The sequence below is a fragment of the Pongo abelii genome, chromosome 6 (assembly GCF_028885655.2).
Source record: "Pongo abelii isolate AG06213 chromosome 6, NHGRI_mPonAbe1-v2.0_pri, whole genome shotgun sequence".
Lineage (NCBI taxonomy): Eukaryota > Metazoa > Chordata > Mammalia > Primates > Hominidae > Pongo > Pongo abelii.
The window spans coordinates 154,264,981-154,283,413 of NC_071991.2; the positions used below are offsets into that span (position 1 = coordinate 154,264,981).

General features: G+C 41.0%; 1 protein-coding gene and 2 pseudogenes across 11 annotated transcripts in view; 2 read left to right on the forward strand and 1 right to left on the reverse strand.

Moving 5' to 3' along the window:
* The first annotated feature begins 1,040 nt into the window (after positions 1-1,040).
* On the forward strand, positions 1,041-1,485 carry LOC112134311 (large ribosomal subunit protein uL24-like; annotated as a pseudogene).
* Positions 1,486-2,938: 1,453 nt separating this feature from the next.
* Positions 2,939-8,241, reverse strand: LOC129060537 (putative transmembrane protein RNF32-DT; annotated as a pseudogene).
* RNF32 (ring finger protein 32) overlaps positions 7,715-18,433 on the forward strand; it is a 37,648-nt gene continuing 26,929 nt past the window's right edge. Inside the window, exons 1-4 of one of the 11 annotated variants that reach the window (XM_054560079.2) lie at positions 7,715-8,115; positions 10,510-10,620; positions 11,340-11,428; positions 12,030-12,288. In XM_054560079.2, the coding sequence (XP_054416054.1) occupies positions 11,414-11,428; positions 12,030-12,288 (274 nt within the window). In that variant the 5' untranslated portion in view covers positions 7,715-8,115; positions 10,510-10,620; positions 11,340-11,413. Of the gene's footprint in view, positions 8,116-8,208; positions 8,622-10,509; positions 10,621-11,339; positions 11,429-12,029; positions 12,289-18,433 lie in introns of those variants that run through there. The other 10 variants (XM_054560073.2, XM_054560084.1, XM_054560080.2 and 7 more) reach the window with 10 other exon arrangements.

Here is an 18,433-nt window from a genome sequence, read left to right on the forward strand (position 1 = left end):
TTGTCTAGAAGCTGAAGATTGTTTCAAATTGAAGGAAAAAAAGAGATAAAACTAAATGAATAAAGTTGGAAAGAATAAAAAAATTGTAAGAGATTATAAAAAGTTTATGGAAATTTTCTGTGGTCAAAAGATGACAAATTGGACAGATTTGTTTATAACGTTTTATTAGCTTAGTGTTGATAATATACTATGCAAAAGGAAAATTTGGTTTTCCCTTTTGAACAAGAATTTTCATGTAGTATTAATAAGAGGTAGTAAAAGACTTTTGTTCACCTTTTGAGTAAACTGCAAAAGAGACAGAGGAGAGAAGGAGAAAGATTCTGTCTCATGCTGTCTTTCTCAGATCTGTTGATTGGAAAACTGAGTCTCCTCTCTATCAAAGAAGAAAGGTTTTTGCTTCCTAACCCCTTTTATCACTTTGGCTAAATGAATATTATCTTACAATGCCTTGTGATACTATTTTGATTATTTTAAACCTTTGACATATTTGACAGGCTTCCCAAAATCAAACTTCAAATTGTCTTTTTTTGTTGTTACCTCAAACTAACTTTGGGATGCTACAGACGGCCCCTGCAGCATCCAAAAGACAGAGAAACAGGATTATTTGCTACGTTGTTTATAAGCTAGTAAAATCCTAGAGTATCATGCCTTCAAGATTCATGAAAAGGATGGAAAGGACCCTGACAAGCACTCTTGAATGCCAAGTTTCTGATATCTTTAGGATCATATCGTTTAGACTGGGTATGAATTACCAGCACTCTAATGAACACACTGACTGGTTTATGAAACTGATAATCCAATTAGGATAAAAATTAATTGAATACAAAGGAACTACTCTGCCAGATTTTCAAGCTAAGTCAGCCAGTACTGAAATTGTTTTGATATGTAGTTTAGATGAACTCCATGATCCAAGTCAAATTTACCTATAATAACCCATCTAATAAACAGTGCTATGCATGTGAATTGGAGAAACAAAACTGATATTTAAGAAGATATAAATCTTCCATTTTGCAGCTATCACTGAAGCAGCAATGGCCAAAATGAAGTTCAATCCCTTTGAGACTTCCGACAGAAACAAGAACCACAAAAGGCATTTCAATGCACCTTCCCACATTTACAGGAAGATTATGTCTTCCCCTCTTTCCAAAGAGCTGAGACAGAAGTACAACGTGTGATCCATGCCCATGAGAAAGGATGATGAAGTTCAGGTTGTACAAGGACACTATAAAGGTCAGCAAATTGGCAGAGTAGTCCAGGTTTACAGGAAGAAATATGTCCTCTACACTGAACGGATGCAGTGGGAAAAGGCTAATGGCACAACTGTCCATGTAGGCATTCACCCCAGCACGGTGGTTATCACTAGGCTAAAACTGGACACAGACCGCAAAAAGATTCTTGAACAGAAAGCCAAACCTCGCCAAGTAGGAAAAGGGCAAATACAAGGAAGAAACAATTGAGAAGATGCAGGAATAAAGTAATCTTATATACAAGCTTTAAAACTTGAAATGAAAAACAAAAAGAAGATAAAAATCTAATGTTAAGGATGGACTCATGGAGGCTGGACAGATGCCTGGTCCTTCCTGAATCCTTAAAGCTTCCATTACTAAAATCTCTACACTCCAAGGCCCATCATGGAAGAGATAAGATGATCCAAATAGAATATTGGCATGTTCTAAATTGCTAAAATATTTTATGCCCAATGTTTAGTTTGTCAAATCTACAATCCTGGGAAGGCAATCAAAACTTCATGTACATTTCTGCTACATTACAGGCCACTGAAACATTTTTAGAGATATTTCATTCCATTGCCATTTTCAATGCATGTTTTCTGATAGTATAGAAGCTTTTCCATTCAAAAAGTCTCGTGCTGTAACAGTAGATAAAAGGTTATTAGGAAACATGTTTCTCTCATGGGACATACCTGGAAAGACTGTTAGTGATAGAGGTACTTGTTTCACCAGACAAGTTGTAAAACAGTGAGATAAGGTATCATCTTTAGGCAAAGCTAACTGAATTGACTGGATTTCCTTGGTCTCAAGTACTGCGGATTGATGACAGATCCACTTCCACGTGGAAAACATAAGTTGATCCCTTATGCAATAGTCACTGAAGGCCTATGCTCCTAATAATAAAACCTCACACATCTTCTCCCCCTATGCTCCTAATAATAAAACCTCACACATCTTCTCCCCCTAAGCTCTGATATGACTAAGTGCTGCAAGGCTTTAATGCATTATGCCCAAGTCTATTTTCACTAGGTAAAGAAAGCTTTCCATGGTCCACTGAGGACAATCAAACCCTACATGGTCTAAAGCCTAGAAACTGAGTCTTCTGGAAACATCATCAGGGAAAGACTGCCCCTGCCACTTACACTGCAGCAAAACTTCAGGACCTTGAGCCTTGGGTTTACAATCTCACAGCTGAAATGGGCCCCTCCAGACTCTTCAATCTATACACTTGTTGGAGACCTTAAGGTAAAGCTAACCAGGAAAGTTTCTCCTGAAAAGCAGACAGCATCCTAGATGCGGACAGCTTCCCCAAGATCATGGATCAATACTTTTCTGCTATCATGAGACTCTTCTCTCTCAATAGTTCCTTTGCTTGTGCCTCTATGAATAGAACTGCAGAAGGGGTCTCTCCTGCGTACTTGTGGGGTATACTTGCATTTGTGGAGAATTTCAGTCAACATTAAACATGAACAACCTTATTGTACATCAATTTTAACAAATACAGCATACAAATGGCAAATAGGGGAAACTGTTGCAAGGAGAGGGAGCTCTATGTATTATTTGTTCAATTTATCTGTAAAATTTATTAAGAAATCTATTAATTAAAAAATTATCTGGATGTGATCAGGAAACATCCTGTCTCTTGATATATTGAACATATTAGAGCATCAACTGATTCAATTTTTAGAGACATTCAGCTTTAGCCAAAGTGGTTGAAACCAGCACATATATTTATTTCCCAGGTTATTTTAGAGTTTCTACTAATAACCTGACATTTATGCTTTTACAAACCTGTCAAAACTTTCAATTAAGGCAGAAAAATCACAAATGTCTGAAAGGAGTCCACATTCCCCAAACGCCTTTGACACAGTCAGTATGCCTAATTGCTTTTGGCGACATTTTTAAAGTGTCTGGTATCTGGTGATCACAGTGTAGACAGCACGAATATCTTCATCATGTCAGATATTAAGGCATAGTAGGACATTATTCTTTACCAAAGTGATACATTACTTCTAAGTATATTGAATTCAACAACAAAGAATGAATTTGCTCCATGTTTTAATTCAGAAAACAGTTTTTAAAGGCTCATTTGTTATACCCATGACTTTAAATTATAGAGTAAGAATGAAAACAAGATTTCTCCTCTCTTCTCCAGTGTCGGAAATGTTTTCATCAGTGTTTCTCTACTACTATTTTAATGTTGACAGGAATGATGTAATCATGATATGTCTGCCACAGGTATTTTTTTTAAATGCATTTTGTCAGAGGAGTGGAAACAACTCATCCTAAGCCCTTTTTCATTATTAAAGACAAAACAAAACTATAATATAATCTCTAGGGAAAAAAAAAACACTTCAGTAAGTTCCCACAAGTATACCTGAGTCTTTACAGCAACTGCTGCTACAAAACACTAGGAGAGATTGGCAAATTTCCAAACAATTGCTGGATGTCACATACTGCATAACATAGGCAATGACTTAGAATTATTTGAAAAAATAATCTGGGTGGAAGCAAGTGTGTTAGTTTGTTCTCATGCTGCTAATAAAGACGTACCCGGGACTGCATAACTTATAAAGGAAAGAGGTTTAATTGACTCACAGTTCCACACGGCTGGGAGGCCTCAAAATCACGGTGGAACAGGAAGCAAGACAGGTCTTATATGGCAGCAGGCAAGACAGAGCTTGCGCAGGGCCACTCCAATGTATAAAACCATCAGATCTTGTGAGACTTATTCACTACCACAATAATAGTATGGGGGAAACTATCCCTATGATTCAATTCTCTCCACCTGGCCCTGCCCTTGACATATGGGGATTAATTACTACAATTCAAGGTGAGATTTGTGTGGGGACACAGCCAAACCACATCAGCAAGTTAGGAATAGAAATTGATAATAAATATACAAGTGTGAGTAGAAAGTCAAAGGTAATACAGAAGATTAAGACAAATAAATGGAAGGAGATGGTTTTGGTGAAGGTTAAAACTGAGAACTAAATTAAAGATGAACCCCATGCCACCAATTTCTGCTCCTTAGGTTTGTTTTAGATGTCAAGGACTGTGTTAAGAGAGACAAGAGTCAAATAGGCACTGAGTAGGCTTTGAGAATATTTTGTACATAACAAATGAGAAATGTGAGAGCATTAAGATGTTAAAATGTGAGGAAGATATTGAACTGAGAACCATTCTGACCCTGCCTAGGCTTTCATTAGTGCAGTGTTTAGAGACCAGGCAGGTGGGCAAATTCAAATACCTTGGGTGTAACACATTAAGAATCCATACGCCGGGCACGGTGGTTCACGCCTGTAATCCCAGCACTTTGGGAGGTGGAGGCAGGCGGATCACCTGTCAGAAGTTCAAGACCAGCCTGGCCAACATAGCAAAACCCCGACTCTACTAAAAAATACAAAAATTAGCTAAGCGTGGTGACAGGCACCTGTAATCCCAGCTATTCGGGAGGCTAAGACAGGAGAATTACTTGATACTGGGAAGCAGAAGTTGCAGTGAGCCGAGATGGCACCACTGCATTCCAGCCTGGGCAACAGAGACTCCGTCTCAAAAAATAAAAATAAAAAATAAAAAATAAAAATACAGGGCCAGCACTAGTATCCAATATCATGTCTCTAGTGTCATCATGAAAAAAACCCCATCTTCCACAAGATGGACTCCAACTGCCTACTCTAGTATTTGAACACTTTCTCTGAATTGCCTTCTACACAAGTAAAATATAAGATTTTCCCTTCATATCAATGTCTTCCACTAAATAGTCCACTACTGCCATCCATCTTGGGCTGCTCTTCCTTGGATAAGCACAGGTATCATCAGGTATCATCGCTCTTTTTGTGATAATGTTTATACAACAGATCTCTTATAGTACCACCCGCAGCTTTCTTCTTAAGCATAGCGGAGTACAGAAGTGCATCTTAATCAGCCAAGTAAACTGGTGCCCTTCTCCTCGTGACTAAGCACCTCATCATCCTTAACATCATGCACCTCTAATTTTCTCTTCCGTCTCCACTATTTCTAGGACATTCAATTAGTGGTTTTGAAATTCTAAAATAATCATGTGGGTGCTTACACAAATGGCACTGAACAGCACCATGGAGAATGTACTCAATAGCAGTTTTCTGAAGATGCAAACATGCTTTGTATACATGCAGTTTCTCAGGCCCAGCTCAAAAGAAAAGAAAAACTTTTTTAAAACAAAAGGCATAACTTTAAAATATAAATCATTGATAACATGGTTTTGGGGACAAGACAGGTTGACTATATTTTTAATCAACCCTATCCAAGAATGTTGCATTCTGATCATCTAACTCATTTCAACAGAACACACTATCTTGAAGAAGAATGAATGTATTATTCTTCAAATATCAACTCTGTTAGCTTTGTTTTTGTCAAGAATTAGAAAGCAGTAAGGTTAAATTTTCAGTCAAGCCTATACTTAACACAAATCGATTGCACATTTCAAAATAGCTAGGATAATTTGAATGTTCCTAGTGTAAATATTAGATAAATATTTAAGGGGATGGCTATCCCAATTACCCTAATTTGATTTTATGAATTTATCAAATTATCACATGTACTCCAAAAACATGTTCATCTAATAGGTATCAATAAAAAATAAATTTAAAAATAAAAAATTTAAAATATTCTTTGTGGCTAACTGAAGAATGAGCAATTTATTTTGAATAGAAAACATGCAGACAGAAAAACTGTCATGAAAATTTAAACATGTGAACACAGGGTAGGAATATTAAAACGGTAATTTTTCTTAGAACTTTAAAGCTCAAGAAAAATACCTTAAAACCAATATAAAGAATAGCAGACACTGTACTAAGCAGTTCACCCACAATATCATGTTTTAATCTCACCACAGCCATAAGGCGGTAATAGCATGCCTAGATATCATTCCAATTCTTCCTGTTGCAAGTAACAGAAAACCGGACCCCACCTGGCTGAAGCCAGTAAGAGAAAAGACTAACAGGAGGGCCAGCCTCAGGACTCAAATACGTCACCAGGACATGGCTTGCTTCCCAGTCTCAGCTCTGCCAGTTCCTGTAGAATCCTCCTTCCAAGGTTCACAAGGCGGCTACCGTAGCTTCAGGCCCTCACCTCATGATGACAAGACAGCAATACAGCCGCCATTTCATCTCTGTTGCTGTTTCTACGTTCAGTTAGAATTAAATAAAATTTCCAGTAGCGCCCACAAAAATACTGAGTCCACATGGTTGGCCTAGCTAGATATATCGCCAGCCCTGATTAAGTCACTGTGGTCAGGGGCCTGGATTTTCTGGTTCGCTTAGGCTAATCATACGTCCCATCCCAGGACTGAAGAAGTGCCAGGGCTGTTGCTGGAGAGTGGCTAATGTCCCCTTTACAAATAAGGAGCTCATGGTTTAGGAAGATGAGCTTGCCAAAAATCAGACACTTGTAAAATAAGTCAAAATTTGAACTTAAGTCTACTTATCTGAGCCTAAAGTCTTACAACCATTTATGGCTGTTAAATCCTAACACCTACGTCGCGGAATGGAAGAGTCCTAAGACTGCAAAGACCCTTCCTTTTCTTCTAGATCCAGTCTAAGTTGGTAATTTCTTTAGACCCTGCTCTCAGGGAAGTTTAAAAAAAATTACTTGCATTTGTATGTTTTCTTTGTACTTTCGGCCAAATTTCTTCTAATTAAAGTACAACATAAGTTGAACCAACACAATAAAGTAATTGTCATATTAAGAAAAGATAAAACAAACTTCTACTCATTTCTGCTTCTGGGCATGGAGTGTGAGGGACCAGACTTAAGTTCTTAAACAACTACAAAATCAGACCAAAAAATACAATGGTTTCCAGGCACTGGACGACAGGCAGTACAGGGCTGTGATCCTTAAGAGAAGGGAAGCAGCAAGCCAGAGTATCCAGGCCACAACCCAAATGCAGGCCAAGAGAGTAACAGCAGACGATACAGAGGGAGGGTTCCAGAGGCCAAGACGCAATCCGAGGGGAAGCCCTTCCGTGGAGAGCTGGAGTCCTGGGGTGGCCTTCTCGAGTCTTCCCGAGCAGGTCTGTGCAGCGAGGAAACATCCGAGGCTGCAGTGAGCCACGCGGAGGAGGAAGAACAGCCCGAGCTCACCGGGGCGGGGAAGAGTTCCACCTCGCGACAGCACCTGGGAGGAAAACTGCAGTATTTGGGGCGTCCAGTAAAGCACCGGAAGGCTCTGCTCAGGAGTGTGAAGGACACCGCCCGCTGCAAGCCTGGAAAGGAACGCGTTGCCTCAAGTCACTCCGATGTGTCAGACACGCGGCTCAGTCACCTAGGGAGCAGGAAGAGGCCAGCGGGCCACGCAGGGCTCACCGGGGCCTGCATCCAAACGCAAACGGCCAGGCCCACGAAGCAGGAAACACAACCCGCAACGGGAAGCAAAGGGATCCACAGAGAAGGGCCAGGAGTCACGGACGACGACAGGCAGTTGGCGCCCGCGCTTCCGCGAGCCAAGACGCCTGAGCGGCGAGGGGGGATGGGGGATCCCCCAGAAAACTGCCCTCGACTAACAGCGCAGCGAAGGGGGCGGTGCGCTCGAGACCCCGGAACGGGAACGACCACAGCCACGCAGGGAAACAACCGGGGCCCAGGCCCAGGTGGGCGGGCGGCTGAGGAGCGTGGCTGCGCCCACAAAGCCGCCGGGGCTGCGGACTACAGAAAAGCTGGCGCGGGGCTCGGCCCTCACTACACGAGGCCTGGGCGGCTACACGCCCCCGTGCTTCAGCCCGCGGCTCCTGAACACCCCGCCAGGCGATCCCCAAAAGCTCCCGCAGCGCGAGCCTCGACGGGAACGCACCTGCGTCTCGACGCTGACGCCTTGCGCGGGGCGGGGGCCGGTGGGCATGCGCAGTGTGGTGCGGACGGGGTGTGGTTGGCAAGCATGCGCAATGTGGGCCAGGCGGGGCTGGCGAGCATGCGCAGTATGGGGCGGGGCGGGACGGGGCTGGTGAGCAAGCGCGCGGGGAGCGAGCGCGGAGGCGGGCGTTGCTACGGCAACGGCGGGCGGCCAGGGAGTTGCCTGAGAGAAAGGGGGCAGAAGTCCCTGGGTTCCGGTGTTCCCGGCGGAGTCGAGGCACGGAGAGGCTTCGGGTCGGGGGCGGAAAGAAGGGCGGCCCGCCAAGCGGGCAGGGTCCATGGATTCGGGGTGAGGGCCGTCCGCGGCCTCGCTTTCGCCTCCTCCGAGCCGGGCCGGCGATGGTCACAGCTGTGAGGCGAGGTCGGGTCCCGTAGCGGCGCGCAGCCTCCTCGGGGAACTCGGGGTCCTGGTTGGTTTCCACAGCTCCTCCTATCTGAGGGGTACGAATTTACGGCGGCCTAAAGCCTTAGAACAGTGATCCCACGTCGGTAATTTTAGAACGCGGTAGGACCGGCTGCCATCAGGGGCCCCAGGTGCAGGGTGGTGTCAACTTTCAGGGGAATTGGAGCCTCGTCACCGCGCGCTTCCTGCATGAGTAGAATCTCAGAAAACGGTCAGCGGGGTTCAGAAGGCAGGAGATAACACCAAGACCCTACGTAGAATTGCATCTTTACGTCGTAGGCTTGGTCTCGTGTATTTTTATTGAGCGAGTTTAATTAGCTGGGGTCACTCGCTTTGGCACCCCAGTGGTCGTTTTGGCCACCAAGCTCTGCCTCTTGAGCGTTTAATACTGGGATTTACAAAGCAACGTGTTCCTGTTAATCTTAGCTTTCAATACTGGGCAAGGGTTACGTTTCTAACCCTGCCAGTCCCACAGGCTCATTATATATTGAAGGACTCACCTGGTATTTATTTGGTTTTCTCATTTATAAAGTGGAGTTGGAGTAGGTACTTGAAGCGTTTTCAATACCTTTAAATTCTAAATTTTAAACTCTAAAACTTAATGATACCGTAGGACTTTAAAAGACTACAGGTTTTAAAAGCTCTTACCTTGATATTAATGACAGTGGCCTACCGTGTAGAAACTTGAGATTAAATTGCAGACTGCAGATATGACCGGACCATTTTTAGTGCGATGCAGACTGTATCTTCTGCAGGTTATAGGCATTTTGGAAGCAGGAACTGAGAAAATTCTGGCAGTGATCTTTCAGTATTTTAAATTCCACCATTTCTCCAAGTTCAGTTGTCTTGATGAGATATGGTGTGGAACTTCTTTCAAACATCTCTTGATGCCAGAATTGAACGGGAACAGAAAAGGGTTGTTGTAAGAACCATCATCAAAGCCTCCACAGGACATGAGCAGCGACTGACGTTTTTACTTCTCACCCTGGATATCTCAGAGATTTGGTTCCTCTGTGCTTTTCTCTCTCTCCACTCACGCCTTAGTGAGTTTGTTCTTTCGGTTGGAGTAATTTAATACAAGTGTTAGTCCTTAGAAATATATTTTGGATTAATTTCTATTTTTAGAGTTAGGCCCTCAGTGCAGTAAGTCCTCACTTACCATCATCCATAGGTTCTTAGAAACTGGAGCTTTAAGCCATACAGTGTACCAGGAAACCAGTTTCACCATACGTTAATTGATATACATAAGAGGAGAGTTCCCACAGCACATTCCTGGTCACAAAAACATCACCGAACTTCTAAATAAAGACCAAAGCACTTCTAATATGAAACACTGAAGTACGTAAGAGCTCTACATACATTTAAGAAAGATCATTACCCAATTTTTGGTGAATCCATGAATGACCGGGTTGTGGAGGGGCTGCGTTAAGTCAAAGATAATGTTGGCCAAGCCAAAGCTCCGAAGCACCTCCCCCTACCATGCAATTTCAAAACAAACAAGAGCCAATTCTCAGCCCGCTGGGCCTTTCCTACTGCATCGGGTATTGTCCTGCATCTCTGCGTGAATACCGTATGCTTTACGAATTTTTATTTGACAATAATTTGTATCCTTTCATTTTCCAACCTGCTTATTCCAGTTCAGGGTGGCAGGGGGCTGAGCCCATCCAGGCAGCTCAGGACCAAGGCGGGCAACAGTCCTGGAGAGGACGGCATCCCATGGCAGGACACACTCACACTCACTCAGACGGGGACGCGCCAGTGAGCCTCACGTGCACAGCTTTGGGATGTGGGAGGAACCCCGGGTACCTGGAGGAAACCCACAGCACATGGGGAGGACGTGCAGACTCCACACAGACAGTGGCCCCTGCTGGGGATCAATTTTTTTTCTCATCAACGTTATAAGGAAACAACATTAGAAGAAATATGTTCAAGGGCCTTCTTTGCCAGTTCCTAGATTACTTGAATAACTTTCTATTTCTCCTCATCACAGTATATTTTGAATACATCTGTCTTCATAAAATACACCATGTCCAAAATCTAAAAGGGCCAATTCCAAATTATTCCACCAGCTTTGAAGGGAATTGAAGCAAGAATAACAAGAGTAAGTTCTGTGTGAAAAGACCTACTTTCGATACTTCAAAGGTTGTCTCATTAATCCTTGCGGCAACCCTGCAAAGCCAGCATTATTATACCTGCTTTATAGATGAGGAGCCCGGGGCTCAGCTGTGTTCAGTATCTTGCGCAGCAAAGTGGTAGAGTTCAATTGGAACTCAAGTTGGTCTGTCCCCATATTCTGTACTTCTGTGTTCTGGACAGACTGAAGTTAGCCAGTGTTCCTCTTGTGTTCCAGTTTCTTCATTGTTCCCTTTCTCCCCAAAATAAGCATATCATGCTGATTTCCAGCCTGCGAGTTCTTTCCTCCTACCTGTAGTGTGCCATGTTCATTTCCCTCTGTGTATCTTTCAAATGCCAGTTTAACTGGTTTTTCCTTTACAAGTCTCCAGTGTTAGCCTGAAATTTTGTAGTACTTATGTATCATGTTATATTTAGCAATGGATTAATTCATAGTAATTAACCATTTGTATTAATGTGTCCTCAGGAGCTCAGGGGTGAACTATTTGAGGACAGGGATGAGTCGAAGCATAACTGACTTGAGTTCACCCCCTTCCTCCAGAACCAGAATGTGTAGCTTAGTGCCACCCTGTAGCAGGCGTTCCTGCTGCTTCATGATCTGTTAGACTCTTACAGAGCATCCTCACAAACTTCATGGGTTTTTCTGTGCACTGTAACTTTGACTTTCTGTTGACCATGTCTTTGCAGCAGAATAGAAGGAAGGTGATAGGATGTGATGATAGAATTTGTGATGGCCAAGCAACAACTTTTCCTAATTCGGCATGTTAAAAAATAAGGTACACTATTCTTTTCTTAAACATACACGTTATTTGACTCATGAAATGTATTTTAATTCAGCCATTTGAGAGTTTAAAAAATAGTTTGCAAACCCTGCTTAAACTAGGAATTATCAGCAGGAATGGGCGATGCCAAGTGTCACATGGGGCAGTGGACAGGCCAATGGAAAAACAATCTCTGGTGATATTTACTGGAAGCATCTCTTAGCTGTTTGGTGATTTTTATTCTACACAGGAAATTATTAAGTTTTCACAAAAAGGCATAAGCTGAAATGGCAAGATCTCCTACGTAGCTGCCTGGAGTCTCAGTTAATTAGAGGGAAGCAGCGTGGGTTTGTTTAGGCACAGGTTTATAGGTCATAATGAATTTATTCATATTATAATTAAGGCTTTCGTAATTAAATGAAAAGATATTCCTGTATTGTTAACATAAATGCTGAGACAAGGGTCTGCTCCTACTTAGGTAACAATGAGTCAAGCATTCCTTACTATTTGATTCGGTTGTATGTGCCATCAAGGTTGAGTATTGAAGCCTCAGTTCTCTTCTAAATGATATATTACATAATATTCCTCTAAATACGACTTTTTTCCTACTTTTTAGGGTCACTCATCTAAGAAAGATAACTTGGCAGTCAATGCAGTTGCTTTACAAGATCACATTTTACATGATCTTCAACTTCGAAATCTTTCAGTTGCAGATCATTCTAAGACACAAGTACAAAAGAAAGAGAACAAATCTCTAAAAAGAGATACAAAGGCAATAATAGATACTGGACTTAAAAAAACTACACAGTGCCCCAAACTAGAAGATTCAGAAAAAGAATATGTTCTTGATCCCAAACCACCACCATTGACTTTGGGTAAGCTGATGTAGTCATTCATCTTTTGGCTTCTTAGGGCTAAAAAAATCTATTGAGATTAATAGTATAATTTTTTATGTTACAGAAATAACTTATTTATAATTATACAGAGAGGTATGTATGTATTGAAGGTATGTATGTATTGAAGTTTAAAAATGGTAGGGGACCGTTAAAGCAAGAAGGTAAAGATAGTAATGGTAAGTAGAATAAGTAAAAATGGGATAACAAAAGAAATATCGATTGATTCACGTTGATAAAAATAAATAGTTGAGTAAATAAATGATGGAAAAGAAAAATCCCTTATAGTAGAATGAATATAACTCATAAGGATAGTAGACGGGGATAGAAAATCACCTTTGGCAAACACCACAGTAATGATCATCATTACTGAAATTAGGAATGAGAAAAATTTACGCACAGACACAGAATATTGAGGTAGTTTCTCCAGAGATGCAAGTACATGGCAGGGAGAAAAACGGTAACTTCACAGTTGCTTCAGCTGTACAGTCGTAACGCTTGGCAAGCAGCACCTGAACCAAGTAATCCTACTTAGGTCAGCAGTAACGCACGGGCCAGTATCACGTGTGTCGTGCTGAAAGGTGCAACATCACTTCTGTGGCATAAGAACCAAAATGTATATCTGAATTTAATCATGAGGAAACCTCAGACCAATCCAAGTGAAAGACATTCCACACAGTTCCTGGCTAGTACTCTTCAAAAGTGTCAAGTCAACAGAAACAAATGAAGACCTAGCAACTGTTCCAGATTACAGGAGACTCAGGGGACATAGCTGCAAGTGCAGTCTGTGATCCTGGATCAGATCCTAGTTCAGAAAAAAGACATCAGTGTGACAGAGAACCAGATCTGCAGAAGGCATGTAGGCTAAACTGATAAGAGTATAGCAACATTAATTTTGTGGTTTTGATCTTTGTACTAGGGTTATATAAAAGGTTAACATTTGGGGTTAAGAACATATGATAATATTTTCTTTTTACAAGTGTGAATATTTATTTAGAATAAGACCAAAACTTGCAACAAATTAGGAATTTCAAAAAAACATGAAATATATCCCAAACAAAAATAAATAAAAATAGCATAATATTTTGTATTAGCTTCCTGAAATATCTCTATAATACTTTTTCCATCTCTTTTGATTGCTAGATACTCTTTGATCATATTTTCATGTGACAATAATTCTGTAATGTCATTCTCTATAGAAATAAGTCAGCCTTACCTCCGTCATCGCTGATTGAAATTCTTTATGATAGGTGGGATGCATATAGCATGCAACTTCACACACATTCTTACTGTGTATAGTATTGCTACAAGTTTGTGCTTGTAAATAAAGGCATGCAAATCAATTCCATTTCTTCTAATTAATAAAGGAGATGTATTATACACTTATAATTGTAAATACTGTTTTTAAGTATATTCGTTTCCCAGTGCTGCCACAACAAATTAGTACAAACTGGGTGGGTTAAAACAAAAGAAATGTATTCTCTCAGTGTCCTGGAGGCCAGAAGTCCAAAATGGCACTGTTGGCAGGGTTCTACGGAAGAATCCTAACTTACCTTTCCCTGGTGGTTCCTGGCATTGCTTAGCTTGTGGCAGTGTCACTCCAATCTCTGCCTCTGACTTCACACAACGTTCTTCTCTACGTGTGATTGTACCCTCCCTTTCCTCTTCTTATAAGGCTACCATTCATAGGATGTACAGTCAACTTTAAACCAGTATGATCTCATCTTAACTACATCTGCAATGACCCTATTTCCAAATAAGGTCAACATCCTGAGGTTCCAGGTGAATAAGAATTTTGAGATGACACAATTCAACCCAGTACATCAAGTATGTCCCTGATAGGGGAGAACTTTCATTTAGATTAGGCATCAATGAGAACGGAATCCTTCACTTATATTTGTTGTCTGGAAGACTTTTTCACAGCATCAAGCTAAGTACTTTTCATACTTTGTTCCTTATCCACTACTCACATATATTACTATGTTGATAGGTACCAGAGGTCTTTTGATAGCTTACAGTGGCTAGGCTATGGTTTGAATGTTTGTCCCCTCCAAAGCTCATGTTGAAATTTCATTTTGTTTTGTTTTTTTGAGATGGAGTCTCGCTCTGTTGCCCAGGCTGGAGTGCAGTGGTGCGATCTTGGCCCACTGCAACCTCTGCCTTCCTGGTTCAAGCAATTCTCGTGCCTCAGCCTCCCAAGTAGCTGGAATTACAGGTGTGTGCCACCACACCCAGCTAATTTTTGTATTTTTAGTACAGACGGGTTTTGCCATGTTGGCCAGGCTGGTCTCAAACTCCTGACCTCAGGTGATCCACCCGCCAAAGTGTTGGGATTAAAGGCATGAGTCACCGTGCCTGGCCTGTTTTTTTTATTTTTTGTTTGTTTGTTTTTTGTGTGTATTTCTTCTTTTTTATTTATTTTTATTTCAATAGCTTTTGTGGTACAAGTGGTTTTTGGTTACATGGATGAATTATATAGTGGTGAATTCTGAGATTTTAGTGCACCCACCACCAGAGTAGCCTACACTGTACCTAACGTGCAGTTTTTTTATCCCACACCCCTCCCACCCTCCGCCTCCTGAGTCTCCAGTGTCCATTATACCACTCTGTATGCCTTTGCATACTTGTATCTTAGCTTCCACTTATAAGTGAGAACATACAACATGAGTTACTTCCCTTGGAATAATGACCTCCAGTTCCATCCAAGCTGTGGCAAAAGACATTTTTTTATTCATTTTTGTGGCTGAGTAGTATTCTGTGGTATATATATACCACATTTTCTTTATCCACTCATTGGTTCATGGGCACTTAGGTTGGTTCCATATCTTTGCAGTTGTGAATTGGGCTGCAATAAACATACGTATGCATGCATCTTTTTCATATAATGACTTCTTTTCCTTTGGGTAGATACCCAGTAGTGGGATTGCTGGATCAAGGGATAGATCTACTTTTAGTTATTCAAGGAATCTTCATACTGTTTTCCATAGAAGTTGTGCTAATTTACATTCCCACCAGCAGTGTATAAGCGTTCTCCTTTCACCACATCAATGCCAACATCTGTTGTTTTGTGACTTTTTAGTATTGGTCATTCTTGCAGGAATAAGGTGGTATCTCACTGTGGTTTTAATTTGCATTTCCCTGATGATGAGTGATGACCATTTTTTCATGTTTGTTGGCCATCTGCATATCTTCTTTTGAGAAATATCTGTTCGTATCATTTGCCCTCTTTTTGATGGGATTATTTGGGTTTTTTTCTTGCTGATTTGTTTGAGTTCCTTGTAGGTTCTGGATACTAGTCTTTTGTTGAGAATTCTTCATACTGTTTTTACAACCTTTTGTAAATCTGAAATTATTTTAAACTGAAAAGTTAGAAATATGATTTTTTATTGATGGGCGTGGAAAATAGGTTTGGTTAAGGATGGCGTGTCCTAGCGCAGGTCAGATGGATCTGGAGGTGCTGGAAGATCTGTGTGTTGGAGTCACACAAGGTGGAGGGGACCTGTTCCCACAGTGACGCCAGGGGAGATATTTGATGCTCTCTTCCTCTGAACTTCTGCTAACAAGCTCGTTGTCTTCTAGAAAACAGCGTGGCTCACGAATGTGTGGAGACTTGGAATAATGTCATACAGCAGTTTAGTGAAGATCTTCTGTTGTGCCTGTGTGGTTTATGTAGATGACCAAATAGTTTCATCATAATCAATCTTAAGAGTTTTATCAGGAAAAATTTAAATTAGATATAAAGAGGAACGTCCCAATTTGGAAAATAAGTAAAGTTATTAAGGAAAATAAATGAGACCTTTTTTCAGGACCTCTTTATGGAAAAAATCTTGATTGTGCATATCAGTTACTAATGACATTGAACCATATGCTCTTTACTATCTATACGTAATATTCCACTTGGATTTCTGTCTTTTCTTGCTGATTTACTGGAGTTCTTTGCATATTCTACATAGTAATCTCTTGTTGATTTAGCCATTGAAAATATCTTCTGTTCTTTTACCATCTTTTGAATTATATCTGTCGTTTTATATTGAATACAATTTTCATTCTGATTAATATTAAAGGCATTGTTTTGTTTTGTTTGTTTTTTTCACTTTATTGCTGTTTGGGGGAGACTTAAGATATACTTCACCATTCTGAGAGTGCAAAGATTTTTCTACATTTTCTTTATTTATTTACCTTTAACCTTTTACCTTTCACATTTAGATGTTGCCACAGTTTGTTTTGCTTATGATGCTGGGAATATCGACGAGGTTAAAGTGTGTTCTGTTCTCTCCTTCCGAGGCTTCTGCTTCTATGTCAGTATTGCACTGTTTTGATTAATAGATGTTTTGATTAATAGAGTCTTGTAAGAAAATGTGGCACATATACACCATGGAATACTATGCAGCCATAAAAAATGATGAGTTCATGTCCATTGTAGGGACATGGATGAAATTGGAAATCATCATTCTCAGTAAACTATTGGAAGGACAAAAAACCAAACACTGCATGTTCTCACTCATAGATGAGAATTGAACAATGAGAACACATGGACACAGGAAGGGGAACATCACACTCTGGGAACTGTTGTGGGGTGGGAGGAGGGGGGACGGATAGCATTAGGAGATATACCTAATGCTAAATGACGAGTTAATGGGTGCAGCACACCAGCATGGCACATGTATACATATGTAACTAACCTGCACATTGTGCACATGTACCCTAAAACTTAAAGTATAATAATAATAATAAAATAGAGTCTTGTAATATGTCTTAATAGCTGCTAGGAAAAGATGTTTCCTCTTTTTTTCCCTCTAAAACTGCCTCATTTTCTACATAAAATTCTGCTGGAGATTTTTTTCGAATTGGATTTGTAGATGGGGGAAATAGCATATTTACAATGTTATCATCTGATCCACAAATATGGTGGCATCTCACACCATTTAGGTCTTTTTGTCTCCGATTCCTAGGGGTTTTCTGAGTAAGTCAGTTGATCTCTGCAGTGATTCTTATTGTCTGTGCCTTTCTATTTTTATGCCCCTTCTTTTTTTTCCCTGCTTTTTTTTTTTTTTATCTGGCCAGGATCTCCTGAGCTGTGGTGAAAACAAGTAGTAATACCTAGCATTTCCGTCTCGTTCCTGAGCCTAACGCATTTCATTTCCCTACTTATGTGATGTTTGCCCTTTGTTTATTGTTGTTTTGTGTTGTTTGTTGGCCTTTATCTAATTATAAAGTTTCCCTTTTAGCAAGTTGCTACAGGTTTTTAAACTCATTAATAGGTGTACTTTTTTAAATGCTTTTTTTCCTGCAACTTTTTAGATGAGCATGTTTGTTGTGGGTTTTCTCCTTGAGTTCATTTGTGCTGTAAATTACAGTGACAGACTCTGATGTTGAATCTTCGTGCATAGCTTGAATAAACCCTACTTGCCCGCGGTGTTTTTCAGATTCACTGTTGCATTCTGATAACTAATTCTTGTTCAGGATGTTTGACGTTTAACCATGGACTACTCAGGACTATGACTGTCCTTGTCTAGTTTTATTATCAAAGCCATATAAGCTTCACCAAATAAGTTGGGCAGTGTTCCCTCTTTTTCAGGATTCTGGAATAACAGAAAATAGGGATGATATGTTCCTTAAAAGTTTGGGGTAACTCACTTGTAAAATCATCTGGGCCTGAGGCTGTTTTTTTCCTTTAAGTGGGGTGAGGAGAGGTGATGGGTTAGGATGCATTTGGCTGCAAACATAGGAGCAACACACTGAAAGTGATGTAAACCTTAATGGTGTGTGTCGTTGTTCACAGCAGTTCTGGTTTGGTGGCGTATTGATGTTTGCCGGGACCAGCCTCCTTCCGGTGCTGCCGTCGGGAGGTGCTGCCCCGTGCGTGGACACAAGAGGGTGCACAGCCCCAGGGTCAGTCCTCAACGACAAGGGACGAGCCGGAAAGGCAGGGGAGAAAGCTCCCAACAGACCTTCCTTCCGCTTCACCTGAGATGGTCACATGCCCATTGATAGTCTAAAAATTGGCAAAGGGTAGCAAGACTTCCATGACGTGCTTAGATCCATCAAGAGACCTCTGTGAGGTGGATCCCATTTCCACTGACTCGCAGTGTGGTTCTAAAGGCAAGATGGGCGCTGGACGTGCTAT